This window comes from Sceloporus undulatus, chromosome 8 (assembly GCF_019175285.1).
Source record: "Sceloporus undulatus isolate JIND9_A2432 ecotype Alabama chromosome 8, SceUnd_v1.1, whole genome shotgun sequence".
Classification (NCBI taxonomy): domain Eukaryota; kingdom Metazoa; phylum Chordata; class Lepidosauria; order Squamata; family Phrynosomatidae; genus Sceloporus; species Sceloporus undulatus.
The window spans coordinates 8651073-8669925 of NC_056529.1; the positions used below are offsets into that span (position 1 = coordinate 8651073).

Sequence of the window (18853 nt, forward strand, 5' to 3'; positions counted from 1 at the left end):
TGGCTACGACTCTATTTCCAGTGTTCCAAAAATCTTATTTTGACCAAAACAAAGACCCCACAAGGTCCACACAGGGGAATTATGCCTCTTGGATGATTCCAGGTATATGTTTTGGCCTCTTTTTTCCTCTTTTTTCTTTTTTTTACATGAAAGGAGTGGCAGCGAGGGTTCTGGGGGTGATCACACAGCCTATGAACCATGTGTTACCAATCACTGAAGTCTCTGGTTTAGTCTTCTGCCAACAGTTAGTAGGGAAATCTGTTCTTATTTTTTTATTGTTTCGGCTTCAGAGTGCAATATAAAGACAATAAAGGAAAATAAAACTCTCAGCCCTGCCAACAGGGTACCCCTTTGAGCCAAAAGCCTTAACCAGAAAATCTGGTTCCTTGTTGATTTCCTGCATTGCTTTGCTTGATCAGACCAAAACATCCCTAATTAGTCATCTATTTCTCTGTGTGTTTTCTCCCCTCCCACAGATGAAAAGGGCATCCTACCTTGCAAAAAAGAGGAACTTCAGTGTGGCAATGGACTCTGCCTGATGAACTGGTTGCATTGCCGCTACAAAAAGGACTGTGGGAAAGACAATGTGTCGATCACGGTGGCGTGTTCAGGTGAGCAATCCTTCAGGATATCCTATAGTGGGAACACTGGGAAACATTTAGTGGTTCGCTGTGATTTGCTCATCATTACATGTAGTTCCTTATCTTTCTTCCCTTCTTTGCAGGCCTGGGTCAGAATCCGATTGGGGAAATAGGCTAGCATTTTTTAAAAAAAGAGTTGCACTTGTAATTTTGATCTCTTAGCGACTGTGTAAGTATGGTCCCAAATCCAGCCACTTATCCCACAAGCACACACACAGCTCTCACATTGTGACTTAGTGGGTGTGGAACTGGTTACCATCATGCAATAGGGGAGCTCATGACCACATTAGCACACCCGTGCAATCCGACTTAACTATGCTGGCATTTATTTTTTCCTATCCTAAACATGATCTTGGTCATAGTTTTATGTGAGGGTAGGAGTGAACTGCTTAACATTATCTCTAAGTAGTGAGTGTTCTTAAAAAACAGTGCCAGCATGTGGGGAGTGGGAAAATGGAGGAAAATCCCATAGTACAGCCTTTCTTGGGCTGTAGTACTGCCAAATGCTTGGAACAGACTATATGGGTTGAATGTTTCTCCTTGCCAATAATTCCCTACACAGTAATATTTATTTATGTCATTTAACTGCCATCTTTCTGCTGGAGTGGGACCATGTAAAATCAAAAACAAAGACAGTCTTAACAACATGTATTACAGGTTGCCCATCAATGTTGTAATACAAAATAATTTTCAGGTGAATTAATCAACAAAAGCAAAAAAATAAATTGTGAGGCTTTAAAGACTGACACATTTAGTAGGGCATTAAACTTTCAAGGATTACAGTTCACTGAATAAGATGCATTGTGTGTTCAGTTGGCAGGTGTGTCTTTGTATATGCATCAAATGTATGCACAGATTTAGTTACAGAGAGGGAGAGATTGTAAACTGTGAAATGATTATGAGAATTAAAAAGCAGTTTGTGACCATCCAATTAAAACTGCATACAGAATAAGTATAGTAACTGTTTGCAGCCACAGCAATTGGCAATAACATAAATACAGCATCTTCTGAAGAAGGGCTATCTTTCCCATAGGAGAGTCATTATGTTCTTAAGAACAAAACAACAGTAACAGCCAAATATTTATAATCTAGATTGGTATGATGTCATTGGAGTAGACATGAGAAACACTCATGGATGAATTGTGTTTTATAAAAGCTGCCTCAGAGTGGATTTGCAAATGTGGGTGGGTTTTCCCCCTGGTTTCTTTTCCTTTTCATTCCTGATATTTTACAAACAAATCTACCTCTAACTGTGTGGTGGTAGTCATTTCTGACTTATGGCAACCCTAGGGTTCTCTCTAACTGTAGCAGATTGGATTACCTATATCTCCTACATGAATGTACTGTAGTCAATTTCACGATAGTTACTACCCTACTTCACAGGAAAGTGTTGAGTGGTTTTACACCACAGTTCTCATTCAATTCAGCATCAGCTCCAGACATTGCACAGAGCTGTGTCTCGAGGCTGCTTTCCCCTCATGCTGATTTCAACTAGTCTGTTCATCACTAATAAACAGAGGAAGAAAAACCCAGCCCTGACCAACATTTTATATTTAATTTACAGTAGAGAGATCTGCATTACCTAACATTGATCTTATTTCTCACTGGATCTCTCAGTTTTCTCTTTTCTTTTGTAATTCTTTCTTTCTGTCTTTCATGCTGATTTGCCTTCCAGTCTTCACTTAAGTTGCAGACTGATGCAGAAGTTGAAATAAATCTAAAATGAGGATATGAGACCAAAGAAAATTGTTAAATTCATCCATTGCTTAACAGTACGCCATGTTTAGTCACTTAATACATTCAGAGTGGTCTTTTGCAGTGCTCTATGACTGTCTTCCATGAATTTTGTTCTTATTATCTGCCTTTAAGTCATATCTAACTTATAGTGACCCTAAAGCAAACCTGTAATGGAGCTTTCCTGCCAGAATTTGTTCAGGGGAAGTTTGCTTTTGCCTTCTTCTGAGGCTGAGAGCATGTGACTTGTCCAAGGTCACCCAGCAGGTTTCCATGGCCAAGCAGGGATTTAAACTTTGGTCTCCCAGTGTCCTAGCCCAACAGTCAAACCATTATACCACACTGGCTACGCTATAATATGTCATATAAAGAAGAGAGGACTAGCCAGTAGAAGCGCCTCACTCCTACCCAAGTGCTCTCCAGCACCATCTCTCTACCGTTTCTGGTGGAAGGCAGAGATATGAGTAAACCATAATAAAACCACTTTTCCCTTCCCTCCCTCATTGACGAAAGGAACACGTATGTACAAAGTAGCCAAAATCACTTTGAAGCTTAACATTCTATGTAAGTAGGATTACACCAGATTTCTCCATGTAATATCTTGGAACATGCTTCTCCTGGAATAGGTTAGAAATGCAAAGTTACAGAAACATGTTAATTCCAACATCATATTGGAAATGACAACCAGCTATGGAAACAAAGCAAAAGGTCCCTGACACCCACTATCTAAAATTCTCGAAGAATTTAGAAACTACTGTATCAAATGCAGAATAATTCTTCCAGAGCATTGACAGAAGCAAGATGGTCAGTGAGAGTTGGTCTCGGGCTGCTAAAATGTGCCTCCCGCTCATTTCAATACAGACACCCTGGCACTTCTGTTCAGTCTATTAGCTATGCTGACTAATGCAGAAGGGATGAAGTGAGGCAGGCGTATCAGTTCCTTCAGATTAGCATTCTCTTTTAGTAGGGTATCTTCACATGCGGTGATCTCAGGAGAATTATCGGTTCCAGATAGGGATCTTGGGAGAGTTATTCAGACTAGCAACAGACATCTTTATCTGAGGTCTTGTACATTTCAAGGCTGGTCCAGCAAAGAATCATAGAATTGGAGAGTTGGAAGAGATCACAAGGGTCATCCAGTCCAACCCCCCTGCCATGCAGGAACTCACAATCAAAGCACCTGCAACAGATGGCCATCCGGCCTCTTTTTCAAAACCTCCAAAGAAGGAGACTCCACCACTCTCCAAGGCAGCATGTTCCACTATCGAACAGCTCTTACTGTCAGGACATTCCTCCTAATGTTTAGTTGGAATCTCTTTCCCTGTAGTTTGAATCCATTGCTCCAGGTCCTATTCTCTGGAAGGTAGTGAAGCATAACAGATTGCTAAACATAACTAGTTATGTTCCATAGGCAATATAACTCTGAATACCAGCTTTTGGAGACAATAGAAGGAAGAGGCCATCACTTCAGCAGCCAGCTTAAGATACTCTAGTGGTCACATCTGATTTGCTGCTACTGAATATGGGATCAAGGGAAACTTGGTCTGAGCCCCTAAGGCAAATCATATTTTTGTATGTATTTATGCCTGCTCAGAATCAGGATTCATGAATTCTACAAGACAGCATTGTACTGTCAATGTTCTCAGTATGATCTGGAGAATAACAAATCAAGGTTCCAAATACCTCCACTCTAATAAAAGCAAGTTTGTTCTCTCCTTGCAAATGGTTCCGTGAATGCAGTCAAGCTCAACTAACTCAAAGAATGAATAGGTTTTCCCATTCACCAAGACACTGATGGGGGCGAGTACAGTCTGTGAGTTAAAGAGATTTTGCCAGAAGGAGGACATTGGCATGACATCACTGATGCTGATTAATGGCAAAATAAGATCGGAAGTAATGTACAAATCACCTCCACTCTGCTGAGTCATTAGCACATAACCTAATATCCTGTGTTCATTTGTTTAATGGCTGAAGCATGGGAATGATGGAGAGCACTTTTGTTCTGGGTTTTAAAAGAAGCCAGATATTGCAGTGTCTGCTTAGAAAGGATTCTTTGGTCAGCTAATGTCAGCTATTGCAGATGTGTTTCAAGGGAAGTGATTCAGGAAGACAAAGTTTTCGAGGGACTTCATGAGGTGGAAATGGGAATGATTATCACCAGAGAAGGAAGAAATGACAACAATGGGGCAGATCTGTTCTCAAAAAAAAACTTGGGCCTGAAACAAATGGGCAAAAGGACAAATCTTGAGGCCACGTTGGGGGCATGCCATTTACATGACGCATGCCACAAACATGGCCTGAAACAACGCTGACACCAGGCCAAGCAAGAATTGGGATAGAATCCATTCCTTCTGGTGGCCCAATTCAGGACCACAGCAGTGGCATGGACTGGGGCCGTGTAGTTGCCATGGCCCTGGCACAGTCCTTTTGGTCTGTCTGTTTTGGGCCTTCGAAAAGCAATTATGAGAATATGTATTTTGTTTTTGTTTTTTTAACTTGGTTTCTAACAAGTACTTGAAAGAACAGTTGGTTTCATCCAGCCAGTCGGAAAACTCTACTCCCCCTCTTTCCTTTTGCCAGTTGTACATCATCTTGCATCAAAACTAATGTTTTTGCTCTGAAAAGACTCAGACACGTATGGATTTTAGCTGGTTGCTTCATAGTTTGCTATAACCTACCACAGTTCATTTCCCAGCATATCAAGAATTCCTTTGCTTGTATTTGTCCACAAAAAGATAATCTCAACAACTGTGTTACCAGGATTAGCCCATGTGTCACTGTTAATTAGAAGGGAACCTTTTATCTCTCCTTATATCTCTTCTTTTATCTCATGTTTGCCACCCTTATCTTTTCATTAAGCGCTTGATTGAAAAGTTGTGGTTGAAATTGTACTTCAGCGGGGAATGTATTGATGTGAAGCAGATGTGAAGGTAACTCTCAGAAGGACACTGGGATAGGGACTAGAATGACTGAATTAATAATGTAAGCAATAACTCTTGGCAAGGACAAATAGGAAGTGTCGAGGTCATGAGAGTTGTAAATGTAATTAAATTTGTTAAATCCTATTGGGTCCACATAGCATATTTCATATAATCATAGAGTTGGAAGATAACCACAAAGGCCATCCAGTCCAACCCCCTGCCATGCAGGAATACAGAATGAAAGCACTCCCATCAGATGACCATCCATTCAGTGGCATCGTTGGGAGGGTGTGGAGGATGTGGTCCGCAACGGATGACACCCCAAAGGGGAGATGGATTTCAACAGGGAGAAATGTAAGGTACTACACTTCAGCAGAAAAAATGAAATTCACAGATCTGTGATCTAGGATGGGCAACATCTGGTTTGCCAACAGTACATGTGAAAGGGAGCTGGGATTCTTAGTATACTACAAGCTGAACATGCATCAACAGTGTGATGCAGCAGCTAAAAAAAGCCAATATGATCCTAGACTGCATCAGCATGAGTGTAGTGTCTAGATTGAAGGAAGTAATAACACCACTCTATTCTGCTTTGGCCAGATCTTACCTGGAATACTGTGTCGAATTCTGGGCACCACAGTTCAAGAGGGATAGTTACAAGCTGGAGCATATGTCCATAAGGGGATGACCAAAATGGTGGAAAGTCTGGAAAACCATGAGGAGTGACCTAGGTAGCTGGTAATGTTTAGCCTGGAGAAGAGAAGATTAAGATGATAGTCATGTTTAAGTATGTGAAGGGATGTCATACTGAATATAGAGCAAGTTTGTTTTCTGCTGCTCCAGAGACTAAGACGCAGAGCAATGGATTCAAACTATTGCTCTCCAAACTATAGGAAAAGAGATTTCATCTCCCTTTCTCATTTGCATAGTAGATATGCCAGTCCTTTTGGATGCAATACCTCAGTGGGTGATACTCCCCATATACAAAATGTGTACTTCAGCTTTATTTCATTTGCTTATATTCCCCCATTTAACCCATGTAATATTCATCAGCAGTGATTACTGAGCTAATGGAAGCAAACACAGTAGCTCTTCAAAAGGTCAGGAGCAGCTCAGCAGGGAGAAAGTCCAGAATCCATGCCAGCATGTAAACTGCACCACAGAGAACAAAGGGGGTGAGCTGTGGAATGTGATGCAATGTCTGATATGCCCACCAATGCTATTTGCTGCCTCTAGAGATAGGGGATTTGCATTTTAATGCAAGATTACCTAATGCACACTGCCCGGAAACAATAATGCACACCCAACTGTATCTTGTCTTCAGAAGTCTATTTTTCTGCAGTTGCAATGTGGTTCATAAAATAAAAGATGTGTTCAAAAATGTGCACAGTTTCCTCCCAAAATCCGCATAGGATAAAATCTCCATTTGAAAAACATAAGCAAATATGCTAGATGTCCATGAAAATATCTGTTTCCATGTGGGAAGAGAAGGCTTACAGATTGGTTCAGAATCATGTTGAAATGAGGTTGTTGTTAGGAAAACAACCTCAGGCAGAGGCAAGTCTGACAGATTTGCCCAGCCTTGGCTGCCTCCAGGTACAGAGATAGTAGGCCACCAAATATATCTTTCTGAAAGTAATAAAAGGGAAAAGATGTGGTCACCATGCCCTTCTTGGCATCTGTTTGGGTATAGTGGAAAACCGAAATAGAGTTGCACTGGAGGACCTGGAGATTGCTAAAGAGGTGTTCTCTCAGGCAAAAAGAATATTTTTTTTAATTTGTGTTTTTTCACGTTCACTGTGGTCTTTCATTCCTAACTCCAGTGAATGTGGAGGGACCACTGTACAGGTCTATCCCACTGGCTGTACTGTGGGTTACTCCCAGGTAAGACTGCATAGGCGTATAGCATAATAGTCTCTTTTGTTGTTCCAGTACAATGAAAATAAAGTCTTCAGTCAAAGTTTAAATAATGATCAGAGAGAGAGAGAGAGAGATTTCTCCTCTTTTTCTTGGTGGAATTGCCCTTCTTTTAACATATAAGTTGCCATGACAGCTTTAACAGGAAAGATAGGCATGTCTTTAAAGATGATTAATCAGAATGGTGATGAAAGCTGGTAACGGTCCTCTTCCCAGATTAATGTTGGCTTGGTAACATATCACAGCAACAGCCTGCTTTGATAAGATAGGTGTATATGTGTGTGTGTGTGTGCATGTGTCCCTTTATCGTGTATAGTTGCACGATGTTGAGCGGATTATTAGGGTGGCTGGCTTGCTTATTTTTGGTGTTCATTTATTTTTAGAAGAAAGAAGTCAAAGACATTAAGGGAAAAACACATTGCTAGGCCACTGAAGTGATTCAGGTTGGCATTCTCAGGCTCACAGTACGCTATCTAATTTCAATAGCAGTAGAAATATTTGAAGAAACTGTCATGTCATCTCTAAAAACAAAATGTTTTTATCTCCCTTATATGGTTGAGGAACCATAATATTGAATCTAGTGCATGTTGGCTGGTACAAAGTGGCAGAGTGGGCTTGCAAGGAAAAGCAAAATAGGAGTTGTGGTTTAGAGCAGTGCTTCTCAGACTATCTGATGGGCAACATGGCAATTATTATTTATCCAGTGTGCCAGAGACGAGCACTAAAATTATGCCCACAGGGTATAATTGTTTCTTTCTTTCCTGGAAATGTTATTGAGACTGGCAGCCAATGGCTGAAGGACTGATCCAGGATCCACTGCTTTTGAATAGCACTGTTATAGAGGACAGTTGGGTAGCCAAGCAATATTTATACTGAGAGTCTTGTGATGTCTCTATAGTCTCAGGATGTTCTCTTAAACTGTAAAGAGAGACATTAATTACAGCACAGTAGTAGGATCCCATGGATCACCATCCATAGCTGTTGGACGACCTTCATTTGTCCCGATTTCCAAAGACCCTAAGCACAGCCAAGGCTTATGGGAGAAAATGCCCCAACTTTCATCCCTGGGAGTTGTCCCAGGTCTTGCAGAACCTCCTCATTTTCTAAAGCAGTTACTTGAATCATCTGTGGTCAGCATTCTTTCCCTACTTATTACTCAGCTGTAACTGTGTTATTGCATCTTCTTCCTTAATCTTTTGCCTACAACTCCCAAGTCTCCCAGCCAGCATGGCCTGCTGTGGTCAGGTGTGGGAAATAAGCCACTCTTTTAAGTTCACTGGTCCAAGCAATGCCTCTTTAGTCCATGATCCTATACTAGCTTTGCTGATGCATGTGCAGAACAATTTGGGTAATAAAGCCACGATTTTTTGCTTCGTTTCCTTCAAAGTGAATGATGAATAAATTAGCATTGCTCCCACACCAGGCTTTCCCTTATCCGTTCAGCGTTTTTGTTTAACTGTGAAGTGTACAGCTGAACATGCGGCAAACGCAGCATGAGCCTTCCACTGAAGAGGCAAGTATGTGTTCTCTGCTGCAGAGCTCAATAAATGGTGAATAATTTGAAGATAGTTGCAAAGCAGTATGAGAGAAATTACAAGGAGCTCATTGTTCGGCAATGATATTCATCTCATCTGCAGTGCAGTAGTTAAAATGCTATCGAGTGCCCGATTCATCAGAGGAAATGAGGCCATAACTAATGTCGCCAGCAGTCATTATGACAAGAGTCATAAATTAATATATTAGCCTTCCTTTTGTCATTTAATCTGCAGCCACTGTAACTCCTTTATTTTTAAACAGTTTTAACAGTAATGTCTATTCAAAGAAAGGGCTTTCTAAATCAGCAGATTGTTGGAGATGCAATACTGCTAATACTTTAAGGCATATATTTTGGAGTTGTTCCATATCAGCTACATTTTGGGAGGAAACCAATCACATGAGTAAATTTGATTTTGGAAAGTTCCTTGATATTCAGAGGTGTGCATGTTCTTGAATTATTGCATTGTTTACCTGTTTCTTGGGAATTAACAAATGGCCAATGGAAGTGGATTTTTTGCCCCATTTTGACTGCTATATTACAGGGCTGAAGGGCCACAGCATCCCAGTGGGGCTTTTCAATCCAAAATGATAGCTTATTCATCGTTATTCACCTGGGTCTGAAGATTGGAATGTGGGTTTTGGTTTTGCTTTGATTTTTTTTTTCACTTGCTAATTTGAATCAACACCTATTGAAGCTGCTGTGACATTGACGTAATATCCTAAAGCCACAGGTATCTGATAAGCTCTTTCTCAGCAACACACTCTTTGCTTCTGACATTTTCAATTTGCAAGGTACCTGATCCAATCTAATCACTTAGTGGCACAAGCCATTATCTGATAGTTGTGCATGGACACACACACAAGTACATACATACACAAGTACATACATACACACAAAGACAAAGTGAGCCATCTCACAGGGACAGACCACCCCTTTTGACTTGAATAATCTGCCCAAGGGCACATTTAGTATATAGTGTAATAGCACACCTTGTATTTCCTCAAATAGATCCCTTTTCAGATCACCCAAAGACATCTTTTTTTTTTTATTTATCTTTGCAGTTCCTATATGTTTGTGGGGGTTTACTGCAGGGAGTTAGTACAGAAATAATTTCTGGCTAACCCCTACATTTTCCATCAGGAAGCTGCATCTGAGTATAAAATTAGTTATAGAATCATGGTTTTAGAGCTGGAGGTTACCTAGTCCAGTCTCCTGTTGCAAGTAAAGTCCACAGCAAAAATAGCTGTGTAATCCAACCTTGGTTTTAAAACCTTCAGTGAAAAGGAGTTCAGCATTCTCACAGGCCAAGTCCTTCCTTTCTGTCCACAACCTTTTCAAACTCTCAATATCTTCTTGGCTTCCTCAACCAATTTTCCTTCATTTTCTACAGTTTACAGGGATCCATTAGTCCAAAACAGTAATATTTCAGAGTTCTATTCAGACGTCTATATATTTTCAAATTAAAATAGATAGTAATTTTAAAACATGACCCAGCAGACACCTTTAAAGTTCTAAAGATTAGAGAAAAAACATGCTGGCTAGGAGATTCTGAGACTTGTTCAAAACAGATTTTTCCATATTTTGATAACCCCCTCAGTATGTAAAATCTGCTGCCTTATTTATTTATGTATTTGTTTATATTTTATTTTTGGACTGCCTCCATTTTGTTTCTGTCTGGTAGGCACTTGGCCCCTGAGTTCATTGTCAGTGAGGATAAACAATAGGGACGGAAAACAATAGTTGGCAGAATATACAAGAAAGGCTGGCATCGGGTTTTGTGCTTGTCTTTGGTTTAGGGAAATGTAAGAATTTTGCAAAATGAGCAATTTTGGGTCAAAATATTTTCTGTTACTGTCAAATGCGTATTTATTTCAACCCCATGCAAAGCTCTATGCAATGACTCTGACTGTCAACCTTCAGTTTTTTAAACTAAACTAAAGGTTTTTAGCTTTATGGACAAGTTCTAAAACAGGTACATACATGTATACATGAGCACTTTTATCTAAAAGCAGAGTTTTTTTGGACTGCAACCCCCAGAATCCCCCAGCCAAGTCTGATCAGTGTTTATGCTACCTAGCAGATTTTGAGAGTTCTTGTCAGTGAAAGTGAATTTTCCAAGCTGTGTTTAACAGTTGCACATTGGAGCAAGTTTGCCTGCAATATATTCTGTAGTATCATTTGAACTATCTTACGTTTCTTGCTCACTCTTCTTCAGAAATTCATCTGAACCAAACCAGACCCATCAGTGAGTTCACCCATTACACTGAACTCATTGGCTGTGGAGGCATGCCTGATTCCTCTGTGCTGGTAGCTGGAGTCGTGATTGGCTTGGTGCTGTTCCTCTCTTGTGTGGCCATCATCATTGGCAGCCTGCGAAAGAATCAGTGTTTCCGACATCTCCAACTGCAGAGGGATGCTAGCTACAGTAAGACAGTTGTTCATATCTTCCTTTTTTAAAGGCGCAGCATCAAAAATTTGAAGAGATCAGCAATGAAATACAAATGTTTCTAACTCTTTGTTCCCTATTGTTTGGTTGTTGGTCTATTAAGGACAAGAAATGGATATAGCAGTAGCAGGTTTCTGTGTTTAACATGGCACATCACCATTAGGCAGGATTGGGTGTCCTCTTACATGTCAGCCAGGAAGAGGAAATGCATCATCAAAAATCAAATTTTCAGATGACACCAAATTAGGATAGGTAGCTAATATCCCAGAAGAAAGCTGGGCCAAAACAAACAAAATGAATTTCAACTAAGATAAATTTAAGGTACCACACTTAAGCAGAAAGAAATTAAATGCACAGATATAGAATGGGTGATATCTGGCTTGACAACAGCACATGCAAAAGGGAGTTGGGAATCTTAGTGGACCATAAGCTAAACATGAGTCAGTAGTGTGATTTAGCAGCCAAAAAAGCCAATATGATCATAGGCTGCATCAATAGGATTATACTGTGCAGATTGAGGGAAGTTAATAGTGCCACTCTATTCTGCTTTGGTCAGACTTTTTATGGTTTTGGACACCACAATTCAAGAAGAATACTGACAATCTGGAGTGTCTCCAGAGGAGAGTGACCAAAATGGTGAAAAGCCTGAAAACCATTCTCTTTGATGAGTGGCTTAGGTAGCCAAACACGCTTTAGCCCTGACAAAATTGTTATGCTGTGAACAACTCAGTTTTCTGAATAAAGCTTTCTGGCTTTGCTGAGGCTTGTCTTTCTGAACTGGAATTGGCCAGTACATGACAACACCACACTGGCTCTCTATGAAGGCAAAGGGGTGTACATCAATGAAATGTACAATATACTCAAAGCACAAATACATAGAAAACTATTCACATTATTTTGATGAGCTAGAAATAGGTGTCAGGTTGATCTAAACAGGGATTATTAATGTTTTTATATTCATAACATATTCCATAGATACTATGAAGGCTCTTTGTTGAAAAGCAGTGTGCACCAATAATTTTATAAATAAAATCAATGAAAATAAATAAAATGCCTGCTAAGGACTGCTCTCTATTGCTTTCCTCCAGCTCCAGATTGCTTCTCTAACAGCGGTTCAGTTGGAGAACTGAGGTCCAGCTGTGCTGAGGAGTTCCCCCCATCATTTTATTTCAGCTCTTACATGGAGATGCTATCTCAGGTCAACATCACACATCCTGACTCTCCTCCACGGTAAACACCTTCTGAATACGTTCTTCTTGTGTTACCCCTGCAAATCCTCAGAAGAGATGTATGTTGATGGTAGGGGATAGGCTGTTGAGATGAACAGAATCAGTAGTTTCAAGTCCTCACAAAATGTCACAAGAGGCATGTTGTCTTCCTTGGGCAAAAATCCACAATGTAATAGAGAGGCTGACAGGACTTGCCAAGCCCACCATTGGCCTCACCTGTTAGCCCAGCTCTGTTAGCTGAGCTCCAGGGACTGGGGATGCAGCTATAGAGAGAGCTAGTGGCTGCTAACTCCTCTCTCAACCTGTTCCTAGCTTGGTTTTCTAACGCTTACCTAGGCCCAAAATGCACAGGCCAAATAAGGCAGTTTCCTGCTGCTTTGGGGGCGTTTAGATCTCACACCCCCCCAAAGCAGCCGGAAGCTGCACTGAGGCCATTCCAGGGGGATAAAGTCAGCCCAAAAAGGAGCAGAGATTATCCGCTCCTGGTGGTGCCATCTTTAGACCTGCAACAGTGGCCCACTTTGGAAGCAGGCCAGGCGGTCACCACAGTCCTGGCACAATTAGGGCTGGAGCAGCCAGAGGCCACTCTTCTGGGCCATGTGCTTCAGCCCTTATTTACAATGTTCAAGGCCTTCCTTTTCTCCAAGAACCTCAGGAACAAATACTGTTGTCTCTGCCTTAACAAAAGCACTGTGAGGTAGGACTTGACATCACCTTCTGAACTTCATAACTGAGTGGGAGTGTGAACCTTTGGACTGCACTGATTGAGCTGCTCCTGCTTCTTTGGTGTGTAAGGGCAGTCAGAGAACCCAACTCACAGCATACAAAATTTACAGAGCAATTAAACTTTCAAAAAATGAAAACCAACTATCCAAGTATCTTTGCACGCATGGTTGTTACTTCCTCTCTGGGTGCACAAGAGCTGCACCTGAGAACCTCTGGCTCCCCTCTTATGCACCAAAGATTCACTCCCTGGACCACTAGCATAAACTACTAACTTGATTAGCTTCTAGGGCAGGGTTGAGGAATCTGTAGATTCCAGGTATTGTTGGACTGGAGTGTCTACAAGTCCCAGCCAGCATAGCCAATAGCAAGGGGTGATGGGAGTTACAGTCCAGTAATACCTTGAGAGTCATACAAGCTGCATTGTTGATCAAGGGTTTAGCCTTTGCAAGACCTCATTCAACATTCAGTACTCCACAGGAGGTATCCATGGCACAGAATCCTATTTTTCTTTTGTGTTTTCTTTTTCTTTTCTTTTTGAAGGATGTCCAGGGCAGAATACTATTTATACGAAATTCTAATTGGGAAATTAATTTATAAATGTTGCCCTAGGGGTGTTAATCATTTAATTGCTTTGATGTATGAGCTGCAGAAATCTCATTTAGGTCTCAATCTGATTATCTCTCTAGATGCATCTCTAATCGGTTCTCACACTAGAGTTAAGAAAATTGCTGAAGCTCTCATTTGGATTTTCTTCACTTACTTTTTTTTTTTAAATCCTGGTTCTGCCATCCTTGCCAGGCCCTCAGATGGAAGCCATGTGGCCAATTTATCTTGACAACCCTAACTAGATGGTGATAATATCCATAAATGTAGCTTTAGGTGAATTAATGGCTTTCTCATGGATCCAAGATCTGTGACAGCGTGTCAAATTGAACTGACATGAGAAGTATTTAAAACATGACAGGCACAACGTAGAATATGCTTAGATGATGTTGGGTTGCCCTTCATTTACTATTTGTGTTGTGTGCAGCTGCTTATGATGGACACACATATCAAATCCATTTCTGCACATTTTTTCTCCTTCCCATCTCCATGTCTGTTCTGTGATCTTTTTAATGGCAAAAGTGGGGAAAAACTGTCCATATTTTTGTATGAAGTTTTCAAATGTCCATAGACCCATTCCCCTGTTAGTTAAAATATGTTTGGGTGCATCTTTGAAATCTACACAATAACTTTCTAAAATGTGCCAGTGTGGTGTAATGGTTTGAGTGTTGTACTAAGATTTCAGGAGACCACCTCTAAACAAACCTTGCCAAGAAAACCCCATGATAGATTCACCTCCGGTTTGGCACAAGCTGGAAACAATTTGAAAGCATATCACCACCACCACCTTATGTTATTACAGTCAAACCCCTTTTTTTCCCTCCTGCCGTGGGATGTATACTCTTTCTGACCAGGCCCTTTCAGTGGGTTCACCAGGTGAAGCTTTTATTTTATTCTGTTCTGAGAATTTGGGGGAACAAAGCTAAAAAGTGGGTATGTTTTCTTGGTTTCAGCTATGATGAGTGTGTGGGACCAGAGGCAGCCCAACTTTACATTCCTACAGATGATCCTCCGCCTTACTCCTTGATAGACCCTTGTCGACAGAACGACTTGACAGTCAACATCACCTGGGGAGAAGATGGAGAACCGTCTCCTGGGACTGCTGCAGAAATGGATGTTGGGTATTTGGCCGGACTTCAGGGCCCGCCGCAGCCCATTCCTTCTATTTCTTTGTCATCTTCATTCCCAATGGAGGCCGCCCCTCCGTATGAGACTGTGGTGCGTGAACAGAAGACTCCCCTTCCACTAGCAAGGCTGGACCTACTGAAAAATTCAACACATTACTATCAGACCTTTTCCAACAGAATAATTTAAAGGGGAGCATTTGTCCCTCTGCTGCTCAAGGAATCCTTCAAGCGGAAGAAAGGGTGATAATGTAGAACAATAATCACTCACTCACCCTCGTTCTTAACAAAACCTTTCTTTTTTTCTACTTTACAGGGCTAGAATGGGATGGGTGTGAGGGTTTTTTACAGAAAATTTTGATGTTTACTTACACATGTTTACTTTCATTTTTGATTCCCACTCACCACCACCGATACAAAACACGTAAAAGCAACTTTCGGGGCTTCTCGGTACCATTTGAAAGCAGACCTGGCTTATTGAATAGGTTTGTGTTATACAGTCAACCCTAGCTGTTGGGTTTGTTAGGGTGCTTTGCATGCCTTAGACCAAAAGGAGTGAGATAAAGGGATCACAAACATCTTGTTGAGAGCTCTTTGTGCAGTAGTAGTAATAGGAGTAGTGAGAGCCAGCGTGGCATAGTGGTTTGAGCATTGGACAGTAACTCTGGAGACCAGGGTTCAGTTCCCCGCTTGAGCATAATAACCCACTTGGTTACCTTGGATATGTCATATTCTCTCAGAGGATGACAGTGGCAAACCTGCTCTGAAGAAACTTGTCAAGGAAACTCTATGATAGATTCACTTTAGGATCACCATAAGCAAAAAATGACATGGAGGCACACAACAACAAGAGTAATAATAAGTTATTGTGTTCGGATGAAGTGTGTATTCAGATTTAGATATTTTAGCTTGTTTTTCCTACCCAAAAGATGCATCAGAATTAGTTCTATTTGACAGACATAGGATTGAGGCTGAGAGAGATTGTCACATATGTCCTTAATTGACCTAGGCACTGAACACCATCTCAAACCAAATACTCTACCCAGAGAAATGTTGATGTCTTGTGTATGCATAAGATCTCCTATGGAAGTAGTTGGACATTTTTGTCCAATGAGGAATGGCCATACTCAGTTCAAGGTTGTGAAAGCAAAGGTGTGCATGTAGTACCGTTGTGCATGGATGTACATTTTTTCATGTCTATACAAATGCACATTTGATTTGCACAGTCAATTGCACAAAGTTGCAGTTCATTAACAAGATGGCATTGCACAGCCACTGCATAACTCTATGAACATAAAGTTATGCTACGCCTTTTCAGTGTAGGGTCTTAGCCTCCATACACTTGTTATCAAAAATAAATCTTCTCCCCCGATATGAAGTTTCTGGTTACATTTAATCATAACTTGGAAATTTTACTTTATTTTATATTTTAGCTGGGGTAGGAAATAGTTATGAAGAGAGCAGCATGTATCAAAGAGAAAATTAACACTTGGTTCTGAAGGAAAATCCCTCTGTGAAGCTGGAATGTTTTCTGGGGGAAATCTTGATGAACATGACGATTTCTTCCCATTACAAATAGCTTCAGAGGAGAGATTTTCCTTAGGATTACATCAGGATTAAAAATGGACAAATTTCTTTTCTCCTTACCTTGATGAGATCACATTGGGGTTTGACTGAGAGATCCATTTTCAATTCGTTTCTCAAATTGTCTTGTTGAGTCGTATGTTAAATGTAGGACCTTGTTACTACTCTGTATTCTCATTTGTGACCTTGTCACTTTTCCCCACAGCCACAAATGATCCTGAAACTCACCTTAAAAGCCAGTTAGCCATCCCAAGCAATGGAGGTTTAGGCTGTTGGTGGGTAGGGCTTTTCCAGATGATGGGACCACTTCCCTCCTTCCAACTCACTCTTGGAGGAGGCTGGTTGTATCTTGCAACAGCAAAGACCTCCTTTGCTCAGGAAGGCTTTTAAGATGAGTTTCGGGGGTCAGATGAGGTGATGAAATACTGTACACCAAAGACATCGTGGCTACATGTTTGATGCAGGATATCTGTCCTTTTAGATTATTTTCATTCTGGGGTTTTGTTTGAAATCATATCATTTGATCACCACTTTGGGAACTCAAATTGAGAAGTGATACATCAATGCAGAGCTTGAAAAAGTTCATGTTTGGACCTGGGACTATGATGGATGTGGGATTTGGGGAACTTTAGTCTAACAATAACTTTACCCAAGCTTGGTGATATAACTGGTGCTGGTAGCTTTATGTTGTAGGGACTCCTTGGACAAGCCACTGTTAATGAAGGTAGGAGATTTTGATTCAAATTGCCATGATGATTGATGCCTCTTCCTTTGCCGCATAGATTAACAGAAGCATCATGGCATAGGCATTCATAATTTGGAGTCTACTTCATCCCTTGTATAACATATTATTCTTGGTTAACAGGCATTTGCAGGTACATATATGCAGCCATGGATTGGGACAGTATGGTCAAATAGCAACAAAATGCAAAAAATACATCTATGACAATCCCATGCATCTTGTGATAAACAAAATGTTACTCCACACTATTGTATGAAATGTTAATCCGCACTGTTACATAAATTATAAACATTTTACGATGTCGTCATTCCAAAAGGAGAGCGGCAATAAAAATCAGCTGATAGCTTTTGTTAGACCACAGTCTCTTGGAGCCAGAAATTTGTTTTCCTCCAAATGAACAATTTTTTTGTGGTAACAAGAACTGCTGGTGTGTATGGAGTTTATCACATGAAGGAAATAGTGAGTTTATCCCGGAAAAATTGTGTAATTAAGCAAAACCATTTTACACAACATTGCACAAAAACCCCTGTTAAAGTGGTCACAAAGAAGCTTTGACGTGCATCTTTTTACTTTTGGGATTTTGGCAACAATGCCTTTCCGATATCACTTTATTTGCGCAATTGCTTGTGATAATCATTTGCACAATTGCCATTTTCGCTTTATTTGCGGGGTGCTTTAAATGCAACTTTAATCTCTCTTTAATGCCGAAATTAGCTCAAGTGTGATAAACGCCTATGTCTCATCCTAAAACTGGATCCAGCCTTCCAAATGTTAACAAACTACACCAAAAAAAGTGGCCATGGGCTTTACAACAACATCGCAATATGAAAGCACTTGATGGAGTCTTATGTGTCTGTATCTCTTAATGATTTCTTTCAGAGCCGTGATTTCCATTCATACTGTTTCATGGAAATCCTTCCAATTCAGAATACTTTCCCGTTTGCTTAGTTGCCAGATGCGTATAGAGAAAGCGCCACTTAACGCGTCTCTTGAAGGACAAGTGCATAATGACTTGTTCAGAAAATGATGATTAAAATCATAAATAACGTTGTTGAAAGTCACATCCGAATTATGAGACGCTCTTTCGGTTCTCGTAAGGAGAGCCGTTTGCATTGATACACAACGCTCAAAAGGCTCCATCCATCTTATAAAATGATATGTTACATTCAAGTAATGACAGGGTATTAGAACGATATTGCAGTGTTGCTGATCCCAGCTCAGAATAATCTCAAGTTAAGTCGTAGTAGAAGCTCAGATGTAATTAGATCATGAATATAAGCCTATTTCTTGCAAATCTGATATAGGATGAGACCTGGGAGATGGTGGGAGGCCATAGTTGCCTGACTCAGAAAAAGCAATGTATCCGATCAGAAAGAAGGGTATAGTCAGCCCTTCATATCCATGGATTCTTTTTCAGCTGATTCAAGCATTCACAGCTTGAAAATATTCATATAGATATAGATATAGATATAGATATGCAACTTCCAAAAAGCAAAGCTTGATTTTTGCCATTTTATATAAGAAACACTGTTTTACTTTGACACTGTATTTAATGGGACTTGAGCATCCATGGATTTTAGTATCCACAAGGGTCCTGGAACCAAACCTCAGCAAATACCAAAGGCCCACTGAACATTAGAAACTATTTT

At 40.5% G+C, this 18853-nt stretch overlaps 1 protein-coding gene across 3 annotated transcripts in view; it reads left to right on the top strand.

Moving 5' to 3' along the window:
* BEAN1 (brain expressed associated with NEDD4 1) overlaps nucleotides 1-17564 on the top strand; it is a 29711-nt gene extending 12147 nt beyond the window's left edge. For all 3 annotated transcript variants that reach the window (XM_042437928.1, XM_042437929.1, XM_042437930.1), the window contains 4 exons: nucleotides 477-611; nucleotides 10966-11175; nucleotides 12285-12426; nucleotides 14708-17564. In XM_042437928.1, the coding sequence (XP_042293862.1) occupies nucleotides 477-611; nucleotides 10966-11175; nucleotides 12285-12426; nucleotides 14708-15068 (848 nt within the window). In that variant the 3' untranslated portion in view covers nucleotides 15069-17564. The remainder of the gene's footprint in view (nucleotides 1-476; nucleotides 612-10965; nucleotides 11176-12284; nucleotides 12427-14707) is intronic.
* The last annotated feature ends 1289 nt before the right edge of the window (nucleotides 17565-18853 follow it).